Source organism: Neomonachus schauinslandi, chromosome 2, assembly GCF_002201575.2.
Source record: "Neomonachus schauinslandi chromosome 2, ASM220157v2, whole genome shotgun sequence".
NCBI classification, from domain to species: domain Eukaryota; kingdom Metazoa; phylum Chordata; class Mammalia; order Carnivora; family Phocidae; genus Neomonachus; species Neomonachus schauinslandi.
Genome location: NC_058404.1, coordinates 82,427,774 through 82,454,469, shown reverse-complemented (window position 1 = coordinate 82,454,469; position 26,696 = coordinate 82,427,774). Strand labels below are relative to the sequence as shown.

Here is a 26,696-nt window from a genome sequence, read left to right as displayed (position 1 = left end):
TTTCTGGAAAGATGGTTGAGTAGTTCTGGTTAATTAAACTTTTTGGTTAGTAGAGAGTCACTGCATGAATCACCAATTTTTAAGGAAGTACAATAAAATATTCTTTTTTTTTTACAATAAAATATTCTTAACACAAAATTATGGTAGACTTCTTTGGGGGTTGTAATTTTGAACTCAAATTCCTAGTTTAACATTATAAATGTGGGGGTGGGGTAGAAGAGGCAAGCTTTTGTGATGATTTCTGACTGTCTATCATCTTTTTTAAATTGATATTCCATTGTAGAGTCAAAGAAGAAGGCTTTGTACCAAGTCCAGCAATTTGTGTTTGCTCTCAACTGGATCCAGTTGACATATCATAGTGTCAAGATATGCCACCATACTAAGAATGGAAGGATCTGAGGCACTGGTCCTTCAAATGACAACACGATCCTCAGGTCAAGAGAGACTGGTGAATGAGTAAAGAGAAAGGAAGACAGCTGCATATATGTCCCCTGCTCTGAAAATATCCTTTCAAGGCTATGAAGATCACTTGCCCTTCATCTGAGCATTATGAATTTGACTTACAGAGGGATACAAGTGTAGAAGTCTGAAATCAGTATCACCGGGACAAAGTCTAGATGATGGCAGGGCTCACTTCTCCCAGGGGCTCTAGAGGGGGATCCACTTCTGGCCTCTCCCAGCTCGGGTGGCTGCCGGCCTCCCTTGGCTTGTGGCCCCATCACCCAATCTTTTCTCTTCTATGTGTGCTCTCCATCAACTCTCTCTTATGAGGACGCTTGTGATTACGGTGAGTTAGGGCCCACCCTGGAGAGTCTTCCCATCTCAAGATCCTTAATTTAATTTCATGTGCCAAGATCCTTTTTCCAGGTAAGTGAAATTCATACGTTCTAGGAAGACCTGAATTCTTTGGAGGCCATTTTCAGCCTACTACACCTGTCAAACTCTGTTTATTTTGTTTCCTTGTCTCTACCTCATCATATTTAGAGGCACATTTGATGAAGCCCCGTTTCTCTACCCTGCTTACCTTTTCCTTTTATTTTCACTTTTATTGTATTTAGTTTTGGTGATACCTCTTCGTATCCAGCTCATTTTTCTAAAGTCAGGGCTAATGTTCCCAAGGGACCCCATTTGACTCTGTCATAAGTTGTGATAATATAACAGAGTGAGGTCGTTATAACCTGCTTAATTTCCTTAATTTCATAAATAGCAAAAACTTGCTCTTGAACATATATTTACCAATGTAACTATAGAGTAAGTTTGGAAAAAAAAAATGGCTGATAATCTCCTGACCCTAACACAAAGTTATTATCTTTTCCAGGCATGTCCTTTTACTCTTTTCCATATTTTTAAAGGTTGCAATAGCAACACGATCACTGGTAACCTAGAATTCATACTATTCTATCAAGTAGATATCCCACAGTTCAATTAACAATTTCCTTAGTATGGGCCATTTAGGTTGCTTATGATTATTCACTATTATAATAAGGTTAGGAGGTACAACATTGTGGTGCCTTGTGACAAAAAATTTTAGAATGCTTGCCTGGTAGAAAATGCATTGTGGAGTCAGCAGTGTTGGGCTGTCCCTTATGGGCCATCATCACCTGGGCTGAGCCCTGGTGGGTACAGCCGTGCATGGAGGACTTACGCCTGGTGTCTCCTCCACTTCAGTAAATGACTGCCCTTGGCTGCCTGTGGTCTTCATTCACTCTGTAAATGGGCTCCTTAAACTGGCCCTGGATACTAGAATAAAATGTACAACACCTTTCCATTTATAGTTTATTCAGTAATAGTGACATTATGGGGCAACTGGTATATCTCCATGATGCTTTCTAAATCCCTAAGAAAACGGGAGTGTTTTTTAAAGATTTATTTATTTAAGAGAGAGAGAGAGAAAGAGCATGGAAGGGAGGGGCAGAGGGAGAGGGAATCTTAAGCAGACTCAGCTCACAATGGAGCCCAATGGGGGGCTCGATCCCATGACTCCGAGATCACGACCAGAGCAGAAACCAAGTCGGTTGCTGAACTGACTGTGCCACCCAGGTGCCTGGAAAGCTGAAGTATTAATGAGAAAAAAATGTATATACTTTTTATTCCATAAAAATATTAGCACGAGAGAAGAATACATGAGGAATGAAAATGAGCCCAATTTTTCATAGTGTGTCAGTCCATTCTTGGTAGGAAATTGGGTATTTTTCACTCCTTTAGACCACTAGATCACTTTCATTCAGTATGTACATTCATTTAGTACAATTAAAGTCGTATGTAGAATACACTGGGTTTTATCCTAGAAGCCAAAAAAAAAGTAGTTTTGCTTCCTGGCATGTCTTTCTGGGAGGAAACTAGGAATGAAACAGACTTCACAGAAAGCACTGTTGGTAATGTCACCCAGGAAAAAAGATGTATGCATAAACACGGCATTCTTCTGGATGGAGTTCCTTAACAAAAGACAGGACAAGAGAGTGAGAGAGAGGGATTGTCTGAAAAACACTGAAAGGCTGGGTTTAGTTTCAGGTTCAAAACCAAATCCTCTGTGGCTTTCTTGACAAAGTCTGACAATGTGGATTTTTCCCAGGCACAGTGGTACTCAGCAGGAAATTCAGGATGGTTGCTTTATTTGGGGACTGTTGGATGTATCTGACAGTTATCCTGGCCAATATGTAGTTTTTTCATTATTTTTTTTTAACATTTGTGAAGGGTTCATATCTTTCTGACATATTGGAGAAGCCCAATAAATATCTGTTGAATTGAACTGAGTTTAAAAGATTTTTTTTTTTTAAGATTTTATTTTTAAGTAATCTTTATACCCAGCATGGGGCTTGAACTCACAACCCCAAGATCAAGAGTCACATCCTCCACTGACTGAGCCAGCCAGACATCCCGAGTTTAAAAGAATTTTGATCCTGGTAGCTGGGTAAATTATAAGATGAAGGAGGGTGATTTTCTGTTGGTAGCTAAGTACTCAGACAGGAATTAGAACTGGAAATCGAGGTCAGATTTCTCATTTTACAGAAGGGAAATTGAGGTCAAGAGTTGCAGAGTAGCTTGGAAAAATCTCTCTGGTTGGGGAAGCTGACACTGTCCAGCAAGGAAGCAAAACCCAGGCTGATGATAGACACACTGCTTATATATGCAGACTGTATGAGAGCCAAGGGCCTTCTTGTCCCCTCTTCAGCATCTGTGGGGAAGGCTTCTTGAAATGGTTTTTTTTTTTTTTAAAGTGGTTTTTATCATGTGCTATGTTGGCTTGTGAATAGGTTAAGTCATGTCTGAAACACAAATTTAAAGGAATTAGAAAAAAAAAAAAACAGATTTGCATAAGAAATACCTAAAAGATAATGACCAGAATGAAGATGTGGTTTTCAAAATAATTTGGAAACTCTGATTTATGTGGTATTAGCTGAGGCATGCTGATGGTATTTATATTGCCAACTTAAACTTAGTTAAGAACAAATTGGGCAGTTTGGGGCTTATGCAACTCTTCAACTTTTCTTTCTTCTTCATGATACTTGCATTTTTAAAGATCATTTTATTTTTTTATCCTCTTTTATAAAGGAATTTGCAAAGGAAGGGACAGCTGATGAAAGAATTTCCCTACCTAAGTGGCTCTGAGTAAGACTTGTGGAGGAAAATAGAGCAATTGGCAAAAAGGAGCTTTGGGCTTCTCTGCAAATTTCAGTTAGGGAACTCTTAATCACAATAACCTGAAACACTGAAAGAGGGTGAGAGTATGTATACAGTTGAAAGGTGCTTCATGTCCAGCATCAATTGGCAAATAGAAGCTGATCCTTTTGTTCTTAACTTTTGATTTAATTGGTGACAATGGCTTTCATTAGCTTCAGAAACAAAAAGTAAAAGAAAATAGGAAAAGGAAAACAAGAGCACTGTCTAATCCTTTCTGGGCTCAATCCTTTCTCTGTATATGTGTCTCTCTCTATATATATCCATACAGCCACATAAACTCTATTTGCACATATCACCAGAATATATATAACACAATGACAGTACAATATCACTGATATCTCAGAGTTGCTAAGTTCTAAATGTGTACAGTTTCATTCTGTTGTTAAGAGACGTCTTTTGGGTGTTTAAGTCCTCAAAGTCTTTCAATCAAATGAACTACAAGCACTCTGCTTACAGTCAGATGGCGTCATTGATGAAAATGGTGGTTTTGTGTGGTTCTCCAAGCACTGCACCCACTGGCATCTGGAGAACTAATTCAAACCTCTCTGGGCCCTCCAAGATGGGCTGTCCCAGGTCATCAAGGATCATCACTTGGAATATCTGCAGATGCACTCCCGGAGCAAAGGCAAGATTTCGGCTGATGCCAACATAATCTATTCCAGCTAGTGGGAAAGGCAAAGTCAAGAGTGAGACTGTAGGATTCATTGCCATAAGTTTTCCTTCAGAGAAAAATTTCCTTCAGAGAAAAATAGCATTCTCTTATGTACACAGCACCCTCAGAATCATATTTTGTGGGCTCAATGCCCAAGAAGGGCAAGTTCCCATATTCTACCAAATGCCATGATAGTCACTCATCCATGAACATGGGCTGTCCTCATCAGGGCTCTCCATGTTGAGACCGAGCACATTACCTTCCAAACACTTCCACAAAAATCTCACTGATAGACTGAAGCATCTCTGAAAGCAACTTCAATTTGTAATAAAGAACTTCACATTTTTAATTTTTAATTGTTAAGGTCACTATCATGAATTTTATTTTCATTAGGTTTCACTCATTCACCTTTGCCAGATATTTGGTTAATCTTACCACATTCTGCTTGGTTTTACAAAGGCATGGAGTTTCTGCTGCTTTCTGGGTTATTAATTATTTTGTAAGTTGGGTCACTTGATCCTATAGCTTCTTTACTACTTATTTAAAAAGTCATCAAATGTAATGATAGCAATAAATTATAACCAATGGAATAAAATAGAAAACCTTAAGTAATATAAATAAATATGCTAATCAAGGAACAGAATATTTATATTGTCTCAAGGCATCTCTCCATAAAATATTTATTAATTGCAAAGGAAGAAAAACAACTTCATAGTAGAGAAACCTGGCAGATACCACCTTAACCAAGTGATCAAAGTTAACACCACCATTGACAGGATAAATGGAAACTGTGTGCCATTTGATAGAATCCAAAGAGAACACAGTGTCATCTCTGCAAACATTCCTGCCAAAGATGCAGAGCCTGAATCTAATTATAAGGAAACATCAGACAAGCCCAAGCTGGGGGACATTTTACATGCTACCAAACCTGGTAATCTTCAAAAATATCAAGGTCATGAAAGTCAAGGAAAGACAAGGAACTATTTCAGGTTGAAAGAAACTCAACAGACATGACAACTAAATAGAACGGGAGTCTCAACTGGACTCTTTTGCTATAGAGAATGACTGGGCAACACCTGGTGGATCTCGAATGAGGTCTGAGGACTGGACTGTGGTAATGTATCAGGTTAAGTTCCTGATTTCATGCTTGCATTGTGGTCACAGAGGAGAATGTCTTTGTAGAAATGGCATTCTAAGTTTTCATAGATGATTCCAAATTTATTGACAACTTGCTCTCAATGATTCAGGAAAAAAAGTGTTTTTTCACTGTACTTGTCGCTTTTCTGTAAGTTTGAGATTGTTGCAAAGATATTTTTTCCTTTTTTTTAAGATTTTATTTATTCATGAGAGAGAGAGAGAGAGCACGGGCGGGGGGGGGGGGGGGGGGTTGGCGGGGGCAGAGGGACAAGTAGACTCCAAGCCCAGCATAGAGCCTGACTCGGGATCATGACTTGAGCCAAAGTCAGAAGCTTAACGGACTGAGCCACCCAGGCGCCCACGAAGATATTTTTCTAAAAAGTCATTAAATAATTATGTTAAGAAAAACAAAACAAGATTACACTGAAAAGTGCCAAGGCAGAGAGTAAGGGAGAGAGACCTTGGGATCTTCTGCACTATGGTTTGGATCTTGAGCCCATTGCTTACTTGTACAAACTATTTAAGCTCCTTGAGTCTCAGTTTCTTTAACTGCAAAATGGGGATAATTATTGCTATTTTACAAGGTTGCTAAGATGATTAGCTATAATACAACAAGGATTCTAGCATGGAGTCTGGTAAATAGTAGGCATCTAGTACAAAGAAATTATAATTATTATTTATGTAACAAGTTATAATGATATAGTTAACCATGTATGCATAATTATTATTGTGAATTAACCAAGCTGAGCAGATGCATTACTTCTATTAGTCCATCTCTACCTGAGAGCTTACAGAAGGGTCATTACTTGTGTGCAAGGGGATTTATCTAAATGAACTCGAGGGTCTCAGTCGGGTAAGTGTCGGCCTTCAGCTCGGGTCATAATGCCAGAGTCCTGGGATCGAGCCCCGCGTTGGGCTCCTTGCTCACTGGGGAGCCTGCTTCTCCCTCTCCCTCTGCCGCTCCCCTTGCTTGTGCTCCCTCTCTCTCTGTCAAATAAATAAATAAAAATCTTAAAAAAAATTAAAAAAGTGTAAAAAAAATAAATGAATTCGAATTTATTTTCCAACCAGAAGCCAAATAGCCCAATGAGCCAATTAGTCTATTTATTTTCATTTCCATAAACAGAGAGTAAAAAATGATCTTCTCTGAAAATTAAGAAAAAGAAAGAAAAGAAAAAAAAAGCAAAAAATTACTTGTAAGCATCATTACTAGTTTCATGTACCATATGCTATGATATAGTCACTGGAGGGTTATAACCTGTGGATTCTTCCAAAAGCAAGCACTGTGCTCTAAACCCAATTGGCTGTCTTTATTTCCCTTAACTTTCTGGGTACATGCTGAAACTGGGTTTGCATTTTCAGAGGTAAATGCCTATTTTACTCTCTTTATGCCTCATTGGTTAGTATAGGCTTTTATATTGTTGGGTTTTATTTGCAGGATTTGTGCTTTTCTCTTAAAATATTCTCACTGACTAGATGATGCTAGTCCTGAACTAACTGATCGCCCATAACCCAGAAGACTAAAAGGTCTCAGGTGGCAAATGAGAAAATGTGGGTATCTATGTAATTGGAAATTTCCCCTTCTTTTCCTGTTGAATTCTTCTTTGTTTTTGGGGTTATTTTTTGGTACAGCAGCTGACAGGCTCCCCAGAGGAAGTTTTATTCAGAACTGCCTAGCTCCTCTTAGGGCCAGGCCCTGATTGTCCCTATCAAGAGAGGCAAAGATGAGTGGGACATGAGGACATGCTGCTTGAAGCCAAGGAAAATGCCTAAGTCCGAATGCAAACCTCCTATCCTTCTAGGGTCTTAACAGGGGCCTGGATTTTCCCAGGAGATGGGCCTTGCTCAGCAATTAAAAGGGTACCTTGGTCTAAAATACTGTTTTGAGCAGCTTACAGTATCTACAAATATTCTGAACTCTGGAAAATTAATTTGGGTCCATGACAAGCCAGTGGGTAAAGAATGAATCATAAAAGTTACTGTTTGAATAGTCATTCATATGCAGACCATTTATGCGCTCAGGTAGGAGAAACTTAAAATCAAAGTCTATCAACAAAGACCAGGCATACTACACTTGATAGACTAGACCCCACCCTATACGTATATCCTGATAATGATATAATTTTTAAATGGCCCTCTTACCTTCTGCTGCTGCTGGCTCTGTCTTCCTGGAGCGCACAGTGACAGACGATGCTTGGGAAAGGTCAGGGCCTGTCCTCCAGACACAGATCTCCACGGAGCCAGCCCTTTCCTCGACATGATACTCGGCACCCCCGAAGCTCAGGGTAGGCTCTAGGGAGGCATCGAAGGACAGACTAAGAATACTTCAGCCCTCCAGGCCAACTATCTCGTTGGCTCCTGTGACCCTGGGTGTTTGTCACAATCATCAGACTTGACAGATCCCACAGGCTCGAGGAGAAAACAACAAAACACACACACACACACACACACACACGCACCATGTCACAAATGTGACTCCAGGAGGTGCAGTGAGATAAGCTCGGTTAGAAATTTATTCATTTTTCCGTTTCAAGAGATTTCTGTCATATAAAGAAATTGCCCTGTGGGGGAAAACTGGCTAGCTAGCTGTAACTCAGGCACATCAACTATTATTTGGGAAAAGATGGCGTGCAATTTAGAAGGCTTCTTCTCAGGAGAAGTTGCTCTTTATGTTGGGGGACAGTCCATCCAGGGTTCTGAATTTGGGGACTGCTTCTGTTCCTTTTCTCATGACATTTGTTGACCAGAGGGATGGACAGAAATGCTGGGGGGAGGCAGGGTCCCATCAGCTGAGGCGCCAGAAACGCTCCCCTGGAGGCAGAGAAGGGGCTCCTTAGAAAAAGAAGGTTGAAGGAAGCCTGAGTGGGCATCAGACTTTGGGGGGGCAGGTGCAAGAGTAGCGTACATCTCCTGAAGGGGGGGGGAGTCTGACAATGAGAAAGTTGGGATGTTTATGGGCATCCCTGTTTATATCTAGTTCTCTGTGTTTCAGGAAGTTGCCTATGAACTTAGCTGACTGTTTAAACCTTGTACAAGGTCTAGCTGGTATAGTAGATGTGCTGCCATGAAAAGATTTGAAACGAAGTTTGTTTAGACTGTGAAATCTGGAGGCAAAAAAGTGTAAACACCAGGAAGCAGCTTCCCCACGGAGGCACGGCCCCCGAGATGGTAAATGGAAAATTAACATCATAGATACGACACCTTTGCAAGCATAATGCAATACAGAAGCATATCTGAGTTAAATTTAAAAAATTTGGAAGGTAGAAATCAGGTTAATAAGTATTATCTTCTCAGGATGTATGTTAGTAGATTTCTTAATGTCGAGGAATGTTTTACTGTAAGCTTTACCATGGTGTACAAGACTTCTCTCCTTATCTGACTGGAGTCCGTCTTTTCTGGAATCACTGGGCACCACAACTGGCCCTGTGCCCTGTGGCACCAAACAGCTCAGCATGTACCCAACACACCATGTGTTTAGGGGCCTCCATTGTTTTTTTTTTTTTTTTTTAAGATTTTATTTATTTATTTATTTTGAGAGAGAGAGACTGAGAGACAGAGAGCACATGAGAGGGGGGAGGGTCAGAGGGAGAAGCAGACTTCCCGCCGAGCAGGGAGCCCGATGCGGGACTCGATCCCGGGACTCCAGGATCATGACCTGAGCCGAAAGCAGTCGCCCAACCGACTGAGCCACCCAGGCGCCCAGGGGCCTCCATTGTTGCTGGTGATGTTCTCTGAGCTGGAACTCTCTTCCCAAAGTCCCAATTTCACACATTTCTACTCATTCTTTAAGACTGTGATTAAGAGTTACCTGCTTTGGGAAGCGTATATAACTCCCTCAAGAAATTAGGCATTCTTTACCCCATGCTTCCTAACATTTTGAATAGCTCTATAGCTGCGATGATGGGCCACATTTGCTATTGGTTCACCTCGGGAGTCCCGCAGGTGGGAGGCCTGCACTCAGAGAAGGGGGCGGATCCTCTTTTTTCTTCTTGCCAAGACCTTTCACACCATCTCCCTATTGCTGCTGATGAATGTTTCTGATACCTTCGGGCTTGGGACAGGAAAGAGGGAGGAGAGGCAAGAGGAGCAGGGAAGTTTTTCTTGGTAGGTATTATCATGGTGATCACACTCTCTGGTCTTAGATGATGGAAGAAAACGGATTCTGTTTCTCATGGACACTTTTGTGTGTGCTGTGGAGACCCCTCACTCCCAGAGTTGGATATCTCTCATCTGCTGCTGTCTTGAGGATGATGCCTCTCTATTCTTGCTGGTCACTTAATCCTCCCTCAACCTATTAGCGTTGACAATACTTCTGCTGAGGATTGTTCACCCCTCTAGATGGCGCTTTTAGACAAGCCCTAAGACAAGTTCATTCCTGTTCTCTCTTGCGTGCGAGGCTCACATTTGGTCCATGGCAACCCTCCTGCCACCGTTGCCTTGATCAACTCTAGGAATACTGACTAATCCTGACGCAGCCCCTCTTTTTTGCTCATCCATCAGAGCAGCCAACCAGTTTGTCTCCTACGTTGTGATGTTCCAGGTAAAGCCAGACCTCCATTCACTGTGTCTTCCATATTGCACATGACACACATTACTTCCCAAATGGTTTCCTTAGAACTCTTTCTTCCGATTTATGAATTTGGGGAAAAGTTAAAATGTTAAAGCTAACAAGCTCACATGTTGCTCTGTATTTTTCTTAGAACCATACAAACTCTTCAGGGTCAATGACCCAAAGTCCAAGTGTCTTTGCCCCCTTAGTGACACAGAGGCTAGTATATAATAAGTACTTAAGAATTTGTCGAATGGATAATTTTAACTCACTTCTGATATATTTTGAACTTATTACAAAGGTTTCCTTCTAAAAAAAGTTGGGACAAAGTGATCTGATTTTTTAGCACAGAACTTATTCTGTATGGTATCAGGAAAGGGCAAGAGGTAAGAAAGGGAAAACACATTTGGGTCACTTACAATGCTGTGCAGAGAAAAAATGGATCAAGTCTCTATGAATATAGTCAGATACAAGATGTAAGAGGAGGATGGTGTCACTTAGAGGAAAAATCATGAAACTCTTCTGGGATGCTCTGTACATTGAGCATCAGGGGATTTGTTGAAATAGAGGAAACAGCTCCTCTACGTTGTCCAGCAGTATCTCTAGTTCTCTTTGGCCTCGCTCTGTCTAAGGAGCTGAGACAGTTTTTAAGGCAGTAATCCTTAAGGGTGGGCAGTTATGAGAGTATGATGTTTTGACCACATCATACTTACATTAAATTGATTCCAGAGCCATAGATGTATTTTTATCTCCTTTCAAAGAGAATGCTCTTTAAATGGAAATAGGGAAAAGGAATATGACAAGTTGGGAAGTGAAGCTCTCAAAAGAGATATGACCATCATTTAAAATTAATTCAATGTCCAGAGTCAGAGAAATTTCATGACAAGGTCCAAAAGGGACTTGCAGATGACGTGACAGAAACACTGTTGGTAAACTTGGAGAAACCACTCAGGACAAGATATATGTCAAAAGATGGGAGATAGGAAAATGTTTTTTTTTCAGTTGCCTCAGCAGAGAAAATAAAATCTAGAAGCAAACTGGTAAGCTTAATCTCTAGAAAAAAAAAATCTAGAATAGCTTACTTAAAATGATTTCTGAATTCTTAGAAAAGAAAGAGGTGATGCCTATGAGTCAATATTAAGTCTTTAATATCAGGCTTCATGTAGTCAAATTCAATTTTTTTGTTGTCGTTCAGTTGAACATCTACTGAGCATCCTCTCTGTGCTCTAAGCACTGTGGTAGCTATGCGGATGTAGAGAAACACACATTTTTTTGTCGTTGAGGTGTTTTTGGTATGAGAGGGCAGCCACACCAATTTCAATCAACTAACCCCCGAGTGCTTTGACAAAAGAAGAAACCAGCCTCAAGGCTCAGAGGAAGAGCATTGGGAGAAATAAAGCTAGATCTGAAAGATGAACAAGAATGGACCAATGGGAAAGGTGGGAGGAATGTTTCAGAGCGACTAATTTGGAAAAAGTCATACATGACTGCAGAAGCCCAGTGTCTGGGGAGAAATACAAGCGTTTGTTTCTTAGTGATGGATGAGATGAGAGTAAAGGGATGTCGGGAATGAATTAGAGAGGAAGATAGAAGCCAGATGCAGCAGGGACTTGGATCCATTTGAAGTAGATGCGTCTTTACTTTTTAGACTCTGTATCATGTGGGAACCAATTTTAAGCAGTGGAAAGGTGGTTGGTTTTGTTGTTGTTATTGTTGTTGGCTCTGTACATCTGTCTACCTTCAGTGTGAGCCACAGATTTAAGGAAGAGTTAAGGCTACCAATTAGGAAGCTATTGCAATTATCCAGGTGAGATATGAGCATGGTTTGAACTATGCACTAGTATTAGGGTGGAAGTGGGAGATGAGCAGCAGGCAGTGGTTGGATGTAGGGGGCTTCTAAGATGATGCCCTGGGGATGTGGGAGTGGGACTGTCAATAACTTAGTTGGGAATATAAGAGGGGAAATAGCCTCTACTGGGGGTAAGAGAGGGCAAAATGATGGCATCTGACGGGATATCCAAGTAAATAGGTCTAGAAAGGCTTTAATGTGTGAATCTGGAGTTCAAGAATCAGGTAAGGCCTGGAGATAAGATTTGAGAGTGTTAAGCACATAAGCTGGAGTCAATCCTGTAATATATGATATAATCATCCATATGGATGAATAAAGAGAATTGTAGTGGGGGCATCAACCCTTAGGGAGACTGGCAGAAAAGAAAGAGCTCAAAAAGACAAAAAGGAAAAGAAAGAAAAAGAAAGGAAGGGAGGAAGGAAGGAAGGAAGGAAGGAAGGAAGGAAGGAAGGAAGGAAGGAAGGAAGGAAGGAAGGAAAGAAGAAAAGGACTGATGGCAAAAGAGGAACAGAACCAGGGAAATCAAGAGCAGAGAGTAGTGAGAAGAATGAGTGGTCACAATGTCAAATGCAGCAAGCATATCCAGAAAGATATGTGCAAGCCAACAGTGGCAATCAGTGCAAAATAACCAAAATACATCTTATGAGACTTTAAGCTGCAAAAAGTGAACTTGGCACCCAAGTTTAAGAATAAGAACTGAAATCAGTTTTTTTTCTACTTGGGAAGGCTGTGGCAATTGTATTGCCATGAGAATAGCCCTATAAAGCATAGCGATGCTCTCTCTTCTGAATGGTGTCCTGGTCTTATAGCACTGCAATGTGTCTTTCACGTTTTAAAAACATTTACATGTTGAAGTGTATCTTGGTCCATGCAATAGTATTAAGCTCGTAAAAAAAAAGTTGGAAAAAAAAAAAAAGTTGGATGTGCCAAATTCACCAAAATGACACTTGGTTTATGTGCCATTTTTCTTTACAATGTTTTCTTAAACCTGTCATTATTCTGTTAGCTACCCATTTAATGATAAAGATACTAATCTAGCTGGCAATCTTTCTAGGCAAATTTTATGCATGTTATACAAATCTTATTGCCTCAGGACAAAACTAACAGCCGCCTATGATATTGGACATCAATTCTTTTTTTTTGTAGCAGATTTTGTTTTCTTTTCTTTTTTAAGGTTTTATTTGTCAGAGAGAGAGAGAGAGAGCACAAGCAGGGGGAGTGGCAGGCAGGGGGAGAAGCAGACTTCCCGCTGAACAGGGAGCCTGACGCTGGACTCGATCCCAGGACCCCGAGATCATGACCTGAGCTGAAGGCAAACGCTTAACCAACTGAGCCACCCAAGCAACCCATAGATTATAAGTTTATAAAGCACATGTTAAAAACGGAAAGAAACATCCTCGGTAGAAAAGCAGAAACCTGCTGTAAGTGTTTATTTATAAAACAGACACAATTTGCTAATTAACAAGTGTCCTCAGTTTCCTCCTGTCCCTGGCACTGTCCCTGGAAGCTAGGGTCCGAAGCCCAGTGAATGCATATGAAGCCTGCCATGCATTCAGCTGACACTTATTGGCCGTGGTCCGTGGTGTCTGCCCTCATGCAGCTGATGTTTTTTTTATAAGGGTTCCTGTGGCAGGGTAGGGCCAGGATCTTGGGAGGTAAGGTTGCCTCTGCTTCTATATGATTTATTTTCTTAGCATTACTCCACGGTAGTTGCCTTTACAAAGGTATTCCTGTAGGTGACCCATTTGATAAGGATATATTTGATCTCTGTTTAAGGAAGCAAAACATTTCTCAGAATCTAGCTAGAGAGAATGAAAACATGTCATCCCTGAAAAGGTACAGTACAGTACAGGGAATATGGTCATTGGTATTGTAATAGTCGTGTATGGTGACCGACGGTAGCTATGCTGGTGATGAATGTAACAACATATAGAGTTGTCAGATCACTGTGTTGTGAAACTAATGTAACATCGTGTGTCAACTATACTTCAACTAAAAAAATTATCTAAAAAACCCCAAACGAACCAAACCAAACAAAACCCCTTTCATCCCAATTCTAACTAGAAAAAAGAGAGTTTTCCTTCGACTTACTTGAGTACATCTTTAGATTGCTGGATACTGTGTCACCAGTTGGCCAAAAGAAAACATGCTTTCGTTACAAGATGATAGACGTAACAGGTCTGATTAAAGAAAGCACTATTGGTACTTAACGAATGCCCGGACTGTGGCCAATTACATACAAAATCGTAACCTTGGAAAAAGACCATGTACTTTCCTCCCTGTTTTCCCAAAACGTCAATTTTGTATGACACTTGTTTTTATTCCTGACTGAAATGACAACTATATTACTACCTGAGACACACTACACATTAGAGTTTGATAAAAGTCTAATGCTTCAAAACTGAATTAGAGGAATTATTGCTTCACATCAGCATTTCAAAAGATCATAATCATGTGGTTAGCTATGCCTAGAGCACTGTGGATGTTTTCTCAAGGAGGAGATGAAATAGTTTAGCATCCTTTAGCATCACGAATGGCAAAATCTCCAACTATCTTTAGTCTAAAGATAGATTAAAGTGGAAATAGTACCCGTAGTAGTAACTCAAGGGCACCTGCTAAATGAGCACCTGCTGGGGACCCAAAAGGGGAGGAAGTCACACTTTAGAATTTTACAGAACACCTTTTTGGAAATATCATTAATTCCGGCCGTGGAGATTGGGATATCCTAGGGCGCTGACTCAGTAGAGTCAATCTTGGGCTACAGGGAATGTCACCAGGCCGCCTCAGGAGAGTGGGCTAGATTAGTATGGTCACATCTGTAACAAAACTGTTTTAGCTGAAGTTCACTCTGTGTGGAGCCTGGAAAAGAGAAAGCAGCCAGAAGAAGAAAGAATGGGCTGCCCATTTTCAGCCACATTAAAGGAATTATTATTCTGACCACGGACCTTAAGGGTCCAGGACCCCTGGCCATATTTGCCCAGGGGTAGAGGTGGTTCTGTGGCTTGATGGTGTTGCTAAGATCCCACACTTACCAAACAATTTCCTGCTTATAAGGTCGCTGACCGTGTAGAGTCTCCCTTAAGAAGAACGTATGTTAACGAGTGGGTATTGGGGTTTTTCAAGCTTAGCAAAGTGTTCAGTTTTCAATAAATGTTATAGGATCTGAATGCAAGTTTCCTGGATTCAGCAATAATTAACAGTGACTTGCTCAGAAAAATGTGTAGTGATGAAGATTGTTTATACTGAACTAAAAATCTTCCACCATTACTTTTGCACATGATTTTTTTTTCCCCACTCAAAAACCTTCATGAGTTTGAGAATAGTCAAATAAGAGATCAAGTCAGATGTGATAAAAGGCAGGAGAAAGACCTTTATGACTTTGTGGCCCTATCCTAAGCGCAGAGTAGGCCACGGTAAATGTTTCTTGAATGAATTACTTAAGTATCTACTAAAATCATTTCAAATAATACTGCAAGTTAACAACTGTATCATATACTGGACTTTGTGTTGATTTTCTTCCCTTTTTGTTCTATTTTTTTCCTTTTCTTTTTATATTTGGCGTTGGAGAGTTTCACCATTTCTCTGTTCTAAACATGGGAAGATTTAAAACCACTACGGTTTTAGAGTAAAAAGTAAGTGGGGATATGTCAGCGCTCAAAGAGAAAATATTTCTTCAAGAAATAGATACTAAGACTTTTATTTATTTTTGCACATTCCTGTTAGAGGCTGTTAGGATCTAACACGATGCCTGGAGGCCAGCAAAGAGGAAGCCAGGTCCAGCTACTGGCAGAGTCAGAGGCCAGTCCTGGCAGTGCTCCAAAACAAAGCCACAGGAAGTCAGATCAACCCAGACAGGCCCAAGAAGGCTGACAAGGCAGGCTGGAACTCCCTGACCAAACAAGGAAGACAAGGCCCGAAACCCCTCTCTCAGAAGTCCCTGCCCCAAGTAATGAATATTCTACCCTCCTAGTTAACAATATTCAATAAAAGATAGAAACCCAAGCCTTGGGGTGTGTATCTCTCTCTGCCTCTCTGTCTCTCTGTCTCTGTCTCTCTCCCTTGCCTGCTCTCACATCTCGAGAGTGTAATTTTGCCTTAATAAACTTTCCTGCTTGGGTTGCTCATCGCTTGTGTTGTGTCTGTCCTTGAATTCTTTCTTGTGATAAGACCAAGCACCTTGCGCAACATCTTTGGGACTCGCTGGGTCTGGGCCTCAGGGCCCGGGGTCTCCCCAGTTCACCTAGCAACATTCCTTAGTACAGTTACCCCCTACAGGTTAGTCCCATTTAGTTCATCTTACTTTGTTGTTCACATAATGACTCTGTTGTTCATATAATGCCATGGCACTAACAAAATTCATCTCAGGCATTTCTGGCTTTTGCTACTGGAATTTGATTAGTCAGTCTATTGTAACAGTGGCCACCATGACTTAAAGATGTAAGTTTATTACTTGAAATATAAACAACACAGTCAAAGAGAGAGAAAAATGTAGCCAAAATGGATTACCAGGAGATGCAGAGAATTAATGAAGAAAGCACTGATCATCTGTGGTTCCATCATCACATCTTTCTCTCACTGATCCTCCTGCCTCTCTCTTATAAGGACCTTTGTGATTATATTGGGCCTACTTCGATAATCTAGGCTAATCTATCCATCTCAGGATCCCCAATTTAATCCCATCTACAGTCTTTCCCAAGTAAGGTAACATACTAATGAATTTTAGGGATTAGGACATGGATTTATTTGGGGGCCATTAATCCACTTACCACACTGACCAATGGACTTGAATATCCAACCCCTTGACAGCCATTCATTTCTTACTATACATACAAACACTGACATTTGGGTTAGGAAGTTCTGTCCAAGTTCTTCTGTGAGGTGGTTCCAAGAGTAAACTCACTTTTGAGCACACTAACAAAGTTGTAGTCCATGTCGAGCCCTGTGAATTTGCTTGTTTAGCTCTGATGTCTGTTGAATCATTTATGACCATCTCTGGTGTTTGTAATTTTAGGGGACACTCTGGTTTTTTGATAAACTCTTAGAAAGAGTTAGGTAGGGCGCCTGGGTGGCTCAGTTGGTTAAGCGACTGCCTTCGGCTCAGGTCATGATCCTGGAGTCCCAGGATCGAGTCCCACATCAGGCTCCCTGCTCAGCAGGGAGTCTGCTTCTCCCTCTGACCCTCCTCCCTCTCATGTTCTCTGTCTCTCATTCTCTCTCTCACAAATAAATAAAATCTTAAAAAAAAAAATTAAAAAAAAAGAAAGAGTTAGGTAAAGACATTGCAGGAAACATACTTCTTATTGGGAAAAAAGAGAATCATTAAAGGTCAGACAATCTTAATCTTTACTTTTGCTTTAGTTTTTCAGGATGAGTCTTAAGAAACATGTCCTCCTAAATATGTGGGTGAGATTGTAATGTACTTCCTTATCTAAATGTAACTCATTATATTCTTAGAAAATGTTAAAGCATGGAAAACTATATAGCTTTATTTTGGGGGTCTCCTAGCACCCAAGTAGGGAAAAATAGCATGAGTCAAACAATAGAAATTTATTTATCTGGGGGAAACCTTGGAGAAATAGAAGACAAAATGGATAACCCGAATCACATAACCATTCGAGTTCAGTGATTAGCTTTGTTCTTTATCTGACTTTTTAGGAGTAAAATTTTAACAACAATTTTTAAGTTCATGACAAAATTTTATTTAAAAAATACTCAAATCTTCTACAGGATACTTCATTTTATGAGTATGAGTAATAATTAACTAAAGCCTTCATCTTAAAATGACTTCAAGAACCATCAAATTCTAGAGATAGAAGTGTCCCTAGAGACCACCCATTTAAACCTCCTTATTTTATGAATTGGGAAAATGAGCCCCAGAGAACTCAACCTGCCCAAGGTCACCTGGAGCGGTAGTGGTGCCCAGGTTCAAGATCCAAGTCTCCAGGCTCCCAGTGCAAGCTTTCCTCACTCTGGCATTCCCCTTCCTGATTCTCCTTCTCCCCCTACCTAACCGCCCCCGTCTTTTTTCTTGTGTACTTGGAGCTATAACTAGGTCCAGCAAAAAAACCTCAGATTGTACTGATATCATTCTTTCTGGCGATAGAGAAAGGTATCATAGTGAAAGGAAAAGGAAATTGAAGCTTTATTTTTATAGGTTTTAATCTTTTCATGTGAAGTCCTCCTCACCAGAGAAAACTGAGAATTGGTTATAAAAGGAAAGAGCTACTAAGAAAAAAAGTATGTAGAATAATCTAAGAAGTCCCTCCCTTTCTCTTCTTGTTTTGTGCTGAACTTAGTCTCTGGAACTCAGTCCAGCAAACTTTCCCTACCTCTCAGTAAGAGTTAGATGCTCTAGCCATAATCCTAATCATAACCCCGATATTAAAAATAATCTAATCTGTCATTTGAGCTCCAAAAACCACATAACACCATATTATCATTCTTTCCTTTCAGACAGTTCCTATTTTTTACTGACTCTTCATATTTATCAAATAGACTTTGAGGTATTAGATTTTTCTGGAGTCTCAAACAATTAAAGTTACTCAGATTTTCCTTCTCTTCTGTTGGGAAGACAACAGATAACTTATATGTAAGACTATAAATAACATTTCTCTTTCCAGAAAAATTGGATAATCAATATTGATATTCTTAGTAGACACTTCCTAATAACTCTTTGGCTTAGCAGAGAAGATAATACAAATTCCAAATTTCCATACAATGAAAAATCATACACATATTTGAAGAAAACAATAATTCTCTTAATTCTAATGGGGAAATTTTTGAAAAGAAAAGTATACAATGAAGGAAGCCTAGACCTCTGGGTCTGTACTTACTCTTAGCCCTTGATATGTGTGAAAATAGGTTTTGGAATGGAACTTAGTCCATGATGATTTTTTTTTTCTTTTTAATGGAACAAAACTGGTCTATTGTACAACTCTGAGATTTTGTCCACAGGGTGCAACATCAACAAATAAACCCACTTTTAATTTCACTCGTATCTTCTTTTGTTCTATGGTTGTTAGAAAAACATCATGTCACCCAGAACGTGGAGCACATCTGTCATACCAGCTAGAGTGTGTGCACTCTCCAGCCCCGACTCTGTATTTATCCTTTGGCACCGCTCTCGGTTTCATGGAAGCTCTGGGCCTAGTCATAAAGCAGTCACCCTAATTTTGGGTCTGTGGTAGCAGCCAGTCTAATCCTGCCTAGATCTGAACATGGCAACTCATAGCCACTCAAATCCTGATGGAAGCATGTTTGAGAGATGAAGCAGTCTGAGACTAGTAATAAACTAGTCTGATCTTGCCCCTGGCTTGACCCACATTTTCTCTTTTTGAAAGTGCGTCTTGTAGAAAGGGCAGTAGAGACCGAGGAAAATCATACTGAGCTTGATACTTAACTTTGGTCCTCTTCTTGGCTTCTTTTTAAGTCTTAGGTCACTTCTTTAGGCTATTTTTTTTTTAAGTGAAGTCATACACAAATATTTTATCTCCCTGAATTGCTATTTTGTTTTTGGTGTTGGTGATATCTATGTATTTGACAAACCACGCACAGCTTTGGAGAAAGAGGAACACCAGTTATTCTTTTAATGGATACTTAAAGGGAGATTTGTCTCTCAACTGTTGAAGGACAGTGTAAGAAGAAGACAGTTATTGCCAAGAGTTGAAAGCAGGAAATGGACTTACCATCACCACGATCAGCCAGGATAACCACCCTGGTGGTGGGGAACTGGGCTCCCAGTCGCCCTCCCACTGGCAGGCTCAGGGAAACACTAAAGGATTCCTCCTCTTCATAGAGGGAGTCATCGATGATCAAGACCCGGCAGCTCTTCTCAGCCTCATCCTTGTCAAAGTGGAGGATGCTGGTGTGGTCTTCTGGACGTGAGATATAGTCAGAGAAAGATAATGCTGTTGAAGGAATGGAGCCTGTGGCAAAACCTATAGGAATATGAGATGGAACAGAGAAGGTGAGAAGAAACCTATGCTCCCACCACTGGTTCTTCAAACTGTTTTGAGGCAATAGCATTGAGCACAAGGCTGTATGAATTATAAATCACACTTATCTCTGACAGTCACAGATATTAATATTGTAATTAGAAGGCTTTCAGAACAGACCCTGTTTTTTTTGACACGATCCACAGTTAAAGTGGTCTCTAAACAGAGTATATATTGAATAAGGTCTGTTTGGATTAGGGGCTAAATAAACTGAAGGCTCGTAAGACACTAGGCCTGGTTTCACTCAATTTGTTCATGTTACAGATGGGAAAACTGAAGTGCAGAGAGATGCGGACCAGAGAACGGGGCCGAGGTCGTGGTGCAGGTGTTTTCCTGCCCTGCCCTACCCTTCCCACCGCGGCGGAGCTGCAAGCCGCAGCGAGCAATCCGACTCCCACGCCCAGACTGGAGGTCTTGGCGTGGCACTGAAATGCAGCCACAAAAGTACCTGTTACTTTACAAGAAGTACAGGATTGATGGGAAGATTTCAGTTTGGATGTAGTGTGTTTTAAGTTTTATTATAATAATTTACATACATTAACATTCACAAATTCACACGCACTATTTGATGAGTTTTGACAAATGTATACGGTCGTGTAACCTACACCACAGACATAACAGAACATTTTTATCCACCCCAAGAAGTTGACGTATACCCCTTGCAACACCTCTCCTTCCCTGTCTCCCGACCCTGGAAACCACTGATCTGTCTTGTCACTACCGATTTACTTGCCTTTGTGAGGATTTCATATACATGAAATACACAGTTCTTGCTCTTCTAGGTCTGATTTCTCTCATTTAGCACAATGCTTTCGAGATGCATCAGGGTTTTTTTTTTTTTTTCCCTTTGTATTGCTGAATAGTATTCTCCATTGTATGGCTATACTAAAATTTGTTTTTCCATTTACCAGTTGATAATTCAGGTTTTTTTCAGTTTTTAGCTATTCTGAATAATGCTGCCATGAATATTCTAGTACAGGTCTTTGAGTGGATATATAATTTATTTCTCTTGAGTAAATACTTAGGAATGGGATTCCTGGGAATTAGTGCGATGTTTTTATTATGGTAAAAGAAACATAACCTAAAATTTACCATTTTGACCATTTTTAAGTGTACATATCAGTAGTGTCATCTGTTCGCATTACTGTGAAATAGATATCCAGAATTTTTTTCATCTTGCAAAATGGAAACTCTATGCTCATTAAATAATAACTCTCCATTTCCTCCCCTCCACCCTGCCCCCAGTCTCTGGCAACCACCATGAATTCATCAACTCTAGGTACTTTATGTAAGTGGAATTATATAGTATTTGTCTTTTTTTGTGACTGGCTTGTTTCATTGAGCACAGTGTCCTCAAGATTCATCCATGTTGTAGCATGTAAGGGGATTTTCTTCTTTTTTAGGCTGAGTAATAGTCCACTGTACGCTTATCTATCCATTTGTCCATGAATACTTGGGTTGCTTCACCTTGGCTATTGTGAATAATGTTGCTACGAATAAGGGTGTACAAATATCTCTTTAATTTTGCTTTTAACTTCTTTGGATATATACCCAGAAGTGGGGTTGCTGGACCATATAGCGGTTCTATTTTTAATTTTTTAAAAAGATTTTTAAAAATTTATTTGACAGAGAGAGACATAGCGAGAGAGGGAACACAAACAGGGGGAGTGGGAGAGGGAGAAGCAGGCTTCCCACTGAGCAGGGAGCCCGATGTGGGACTCAATCCCAGGACCCTGGGATCATGACCTGAGCCGGAGGCAGACGTCCAACGACTGAGCCACCCAAGCACCCCTATTTTTAATTTTTTGAGCAACCTCTGTGCTGTCTTCCATAGCAGCTGTGCCATCTTATAATCCCCATCAATAGTTCAAGTCAGTGCATTTTTTTTGCAGTATTAAAAAAAATGACAACACAGATTGAGAGCTAAAAGAGTAAAAATTCATCCCAGTAATTTAAATGTTTTAGGCAGACCAGATTTAGGTAGAATAAAGACTGTGTAAAATAACTCAATATGTTAAATAAGCAATTTTTTTTAAGATTTTTTTTTTATTTATTTGCGAGAGAGAGAACAAGAGACAGAAAGCATGAGAGGGAGTGAGAGGGAGGAGGGTCAGAGTGAGAAGCAGACTCCCTGCCGAGCAGGGAGCCCGATGTGGGACTCGATCCCAGGACTCCAGGATCATGACCTGAGCCGAAGGCAGTTGCTTAACCAACTGAGCCACCCAGGCGCCCAATAAGCAATTTTTGAAAAGCCTAAATATTTCCCACCACACTTCTCCTTAATGAGAAGCAGTGGGGATATGACAGTGAACTTCTGAACTGACACTCTAGCCTTGCAAGGGTCTCTCTTGCTTGCAGCTGTGGTATATGCATACAACATGCGGGCTAACACCAATGTCTGCTGTGTTCTTGCTAATGGGAATCAGCATAAATACAAGTTGATATCTACGGGTGTGTGTTGCATGTATATGTACAGCTTGTTAAAAAATGAAAATGCTTTCCAAATTGACTTCCTAGGTTTTCCTCAAAGGGGCACTAACTCACAAAATATTTCAGGATGATTTTTCAATAGAACAAATTTTAGAATTACCAGGTAGCGACAAGTGGACCGTTTTGTTATTCTGGAAACCTAAAGAAAAGGTTAGAGTTGGAGGGATTGATGAGAATAAAACTTGTTCACAAAAGCAGAGGGCAAGAACTGCTAGACCTGGATAGCTACAGGGGGGATAAGCATTTGCTGGGACAGCTAGCCAAGTTTCAGGGCCAGACTGTGCCTTAAACTTTATTCCTTCATGACGTTCCCTCCCGCTTCAGTCCTGTGAAATCTATGCACCGAAAAGCTCTCTGAGCCAAATCAGGAAGGAGAGGTTGGCCCTTAACATGTCAGAGACAGAGACATCAGCAAAGGCTAGAGAGAGGCATTCCCAGCAAAACAGAGAGGTGAGTGGCTCCAATAAAGAAAGCTCACAGGACACGATGACACCCTGTTGGGGAGACTTCTTATGCTTCAGGATATACACAAAAAATGGGAAAAAGGTCAATAACTCTTACAAGAATCTGATGAGATAACACACAACCTTTGGGATGCTTTTTTAAGAGTGAAAAGTTTAAAAGGGGTTATACATGAGAATACACTTTTTCCCCCCCTAGTGATCTGGCTTGCTGAATGTTGATATGACAGCCGATGTGAAAACAACCTTATCAGAATCTGCACATTTAGCATCTCAGGATAAATACCAAAAGCAGATACACACTGGACTTGTATAGTGAGTATCTAATGCTATCTTTATTAAATGGCAACTATCTTTATTAAATCTCTTTTGCAATATATTTTGTCTAGTGAATGGTCAAATAATGATTTATCATAGTTCATAAAATAGAAGTGATTGGGATTTTCCCCTTTTCTGTTGAATTTTTTCAGCTGACTGATCCACTTGGTGAAATAGACATTCATTTAATTAGGTAGTTTTCTGGATTCAGTGAAAGATTGAAATATAATTCTTATTGAAAATCATTTGGCTGTGGAACTCTACTAAAACAAAAAGTGAAACAATACATTTTAGCATTTTTTTAAGCAAGTTTTTAAAAAAGATTTATTTATTTATTCTTAGAGAGACAGAGAGGGAGAGAGAGAGCATGTGTGCATGCGGGGGCAGGAGCAGAGGGAGACAGAGAACCTCAAGCAGACTCCCTGCTGAGCGTGAAGCCCGACCCTGGGGCTCGGTCCGAGGACCCTGAGATCATGACCTGAGCCAAAATCAAGAGTCTGCCGCTTAACTGACTCAGCTGCCCAGGCTCCCCTAGCAAAAATTTTTAAAACACCTAGTGCTGATAGAAAAGAGTCTAATTTGCATATCATTTAATAAAAAAAATTCAGTTTATCTAAATGGCCCATTCTTCCTAGGATTCTGGAACTTTTAGTTTGGAAAACCAATGATGTAATAGTCAAGAACAGAGAATACTGGTATTTATTTTAGTTTAAATAAAAAGCACTGTTTTATTGGTAGCAAGTTAAGAATTCCCAGGATTTAAGAGAGAAAATTCTGTTCTGAAAACATTAAATATAACCTGAGGTATAAGAACAGGTCCTTGGCAGTGGTTTGTGCATATCTCCTATGTAATAGTGAAGCGTGTCCAAGGAGTATGAATGGTGTTCCAGGTTGTTTTCAAAAAGATGCTTTAGCAACTGAGCCTCAAGTCTTATAGGGCCACTAGCCAGTGGTTGTGTTATAGCATTTTTACAAGGAACATTAGAGAAGGCTCTCATATAATATGTCCCTTGTTGTTTGTGGAGGTAGATTATGAGGCAGGATGGACTGTCTTAGTGAGTATCGCTTAGTTTTCCAAAATTAAGGTTAGACCCAAGGATTCATTTAATACTAACCTAAGAACCACCCTCTCCCCTCCACCACCAGCATGAAGGTTTGCTGGTAACGTCTAACAACTGGCTCTCCTACCTCAAAAACTAATGATGTACTATACAGTGGCTAACTGAATATAAAAACCAAAAACCAAAAACCAAAAAACAACTGGCTCTCCAAATAAACAAAACACCCAAAAGCCCTGATCTGTAGTCTTTGCTGATTATTGTCATGTAAATATTCCCACCAGCCAGTTTCACTATGAATGTGAAGTCAGAACCTAGATTTGGGATGACAACGTACACAACTGCCTCTTACCCGCAGTTTCTAGCCGGATCCAGCATGCCATTGCATCCATAATGATGACGGCATAGATTTTCCCGGGTCCAAGCCCATCTCAGACATCACTGGGAGTCTGAGAATCTATGAAGTTATAGTAAAAAAAAAAAAAAAAATTGTTTCTTTACAGAGAGTATATATGGCTCCTTTTCTGTGGCTACATAGTACATTTGCTTTATAAAGGTCATAGATCATACTTAAAGTCAGAGAAAGCCCTATCAAGAAACTATACTAAAGGGCAATTGAATCACTATATTATGGTATTTGATAACTTTATGAGGTAGCGAGGGCATTTTATCAATGAGAAAATTGAGGCAGGGAGCGCCCCGGTGACTTATCCGTGAGTCAAAGACACGTCTCCTGATGGGGCAAGGTTTTACTTCGCCACATTATCTTTAGTTATTATATTACTTAATTATATATTCTTTTAAATATACAAATTTCCTTTAGTATAGATTTTAAACAGGGCAGCAAGACAGGAAATCACCCATCTTTAAAAGCACAGCATTTGACTCCTGGTTGGAGCAGGTCTTAGTCAGAAGCCGCAGGCACAGTTCATGTCATGCCCAGGAGGGTCTGTGACTCGGACAGGTTGGGGAACAAGTGGCGAGAAAGGAAGGGTGGGGAATGCTGGGCTGGAGTGGCACGGGAGCTCTGTCTAGAAGAGTCTCTGGGACACTCTCCCCAGTAGTTTGGCTGAAGAGGTACTCTGGGGTGCTCTCCCACTACAAAATATGCAGAAGAAATATTATTCTGGCTTTTCTCTGCTCATAGGAATAATGAAAATCATCAAGGGTCAGAATAAAACAAAAACAATATCCTAAAACTCCTAAACTCCAAATCCCATAAAACTAGAGAAGGGAATTCCATTTAGAAGCGGCGTGGTCCCGAGAGTAAGTACAGCATCAGCCCTGCAGGGGACGCTGTGCTCCACCAGGGAGCAGAATCTGAAACTCTGCAATTAAGCCTGGGGATGCAGGGGAGCAGGAGTGTTTCTGGGTCAGCACTGCTCTTAAATCCTGGAAGAAGCAACACAAATCCTCCTTGGAAGAAAGCCTCCTCAAGTACAGCCCTCAGATCTTTCACAGATTCAGTCAAATAAAAGCGAGAAGATCTAGAACACATAGAAAAGACAGATCACTGCAAAGATGACTTTAGACCATAGGCAGGCTTTTTAACAACAGTGGAAGGTGGAAGATGCTGAAACTTCAAAATGCTGGGAGAAAGTAACTGTCAACCTAGAATTGCAAGACTGAGGTTGAAATAAAAACATATTCCAATAAACAAAAAACTGAAGTTTATCCTCCACAAGTCTCCAGTCAAGGACCTTCTAGATGATCTAAAGGACCCCTCCGAGATGCAAGGTGTAGCTTCTATAACCTATATACACTCTTATAACCAAATAAATAGACACAGAATTTTTTTTAAGAAAAAAAAAAAAAGAGAAAGTCTTCTGTTTGGATGTGCTTGGAACCTGCTCGGGATAATCTGCGTTCTACCTCCTCCTTAACATGACCCGGAGAAACAGCCCAATCAAAGAAGTGGGGCTGGAACATGGCTTGTGGTTCACCACACAATCCTTCGCAAATGGATAAAGTCGATCATTTAAAAACCTCAGCCTATTTGACTTGAGGCTGACCGAAACCACGGGATGATTCAGTACCATTCCTGGACTGTTGGTTTTAGGTTCTGTGGTTTGCTCTTCATCAGCTCTTTTTTTCCTATACGAGCAGCTTCCTAACAAGGAAGTGACTATTGAGAAGAAAAAGATGAACGACATCTATCTTAAGAATAAAACAGGGCCAAAAACTGACTTGCACACATCCGTTCCCAAGGTATCCTTGAGCTTAAAACGTTTCTCTAGAGAGTCATAGTTCTCCATCATGGAGGGAGTTAATCCCTCCAGCTCTTCTTCTCCCAAACAATTTTTTTTTTAATACAATGCCCCCATGTCATTGTCTGAGAATACTGATGATAGATATTATAGGCATGTAGCAAGGACAGGCAATGCCATGGCAGACTGGAACGTTAATGGTGGGACCTTGACATCCCCATCAAAGCACAACATAAAACTAGTCACTCCTTTCATCTACAGCAGGTGTAATATGCGTTCAGTGTTTGTGAATTACTACTA

The 26,696-nt window shown here is 40.4% G+C and overlaps 1 protein-coding gene across 1 annotated transcript in view; it reads right to left on the bottom strand.

Annotated features, from left to right (window-relative positions):
* Positions 1-4,137: 4,137 nt before the first annotated feature.
* Positions 4,138-26,696, bottom strand: part of FREM3 (FRAS1 related extracellular matrix 3) — an 83,729-nt gene continuing 61,170 nt past the window's right edge. The window contains exons 6-8 of the mRNA XM_021679321.1: positions 19,554-19,805; positions 7,613-7,762; positions 4,138-4,343 (exon numbers count right to left, since the gene is read on the bottom strand). Coding sequence (XP_021534996.1) covers positions 4,138-4,343; positions 7,613-7,762; positions 19,554-19,805 — 608 coding nt within the window. The remainder of the gene's footprint in view (positions 4,344-7,612; positions 7,763-19,553; positions 19,806-26,696) is intronic.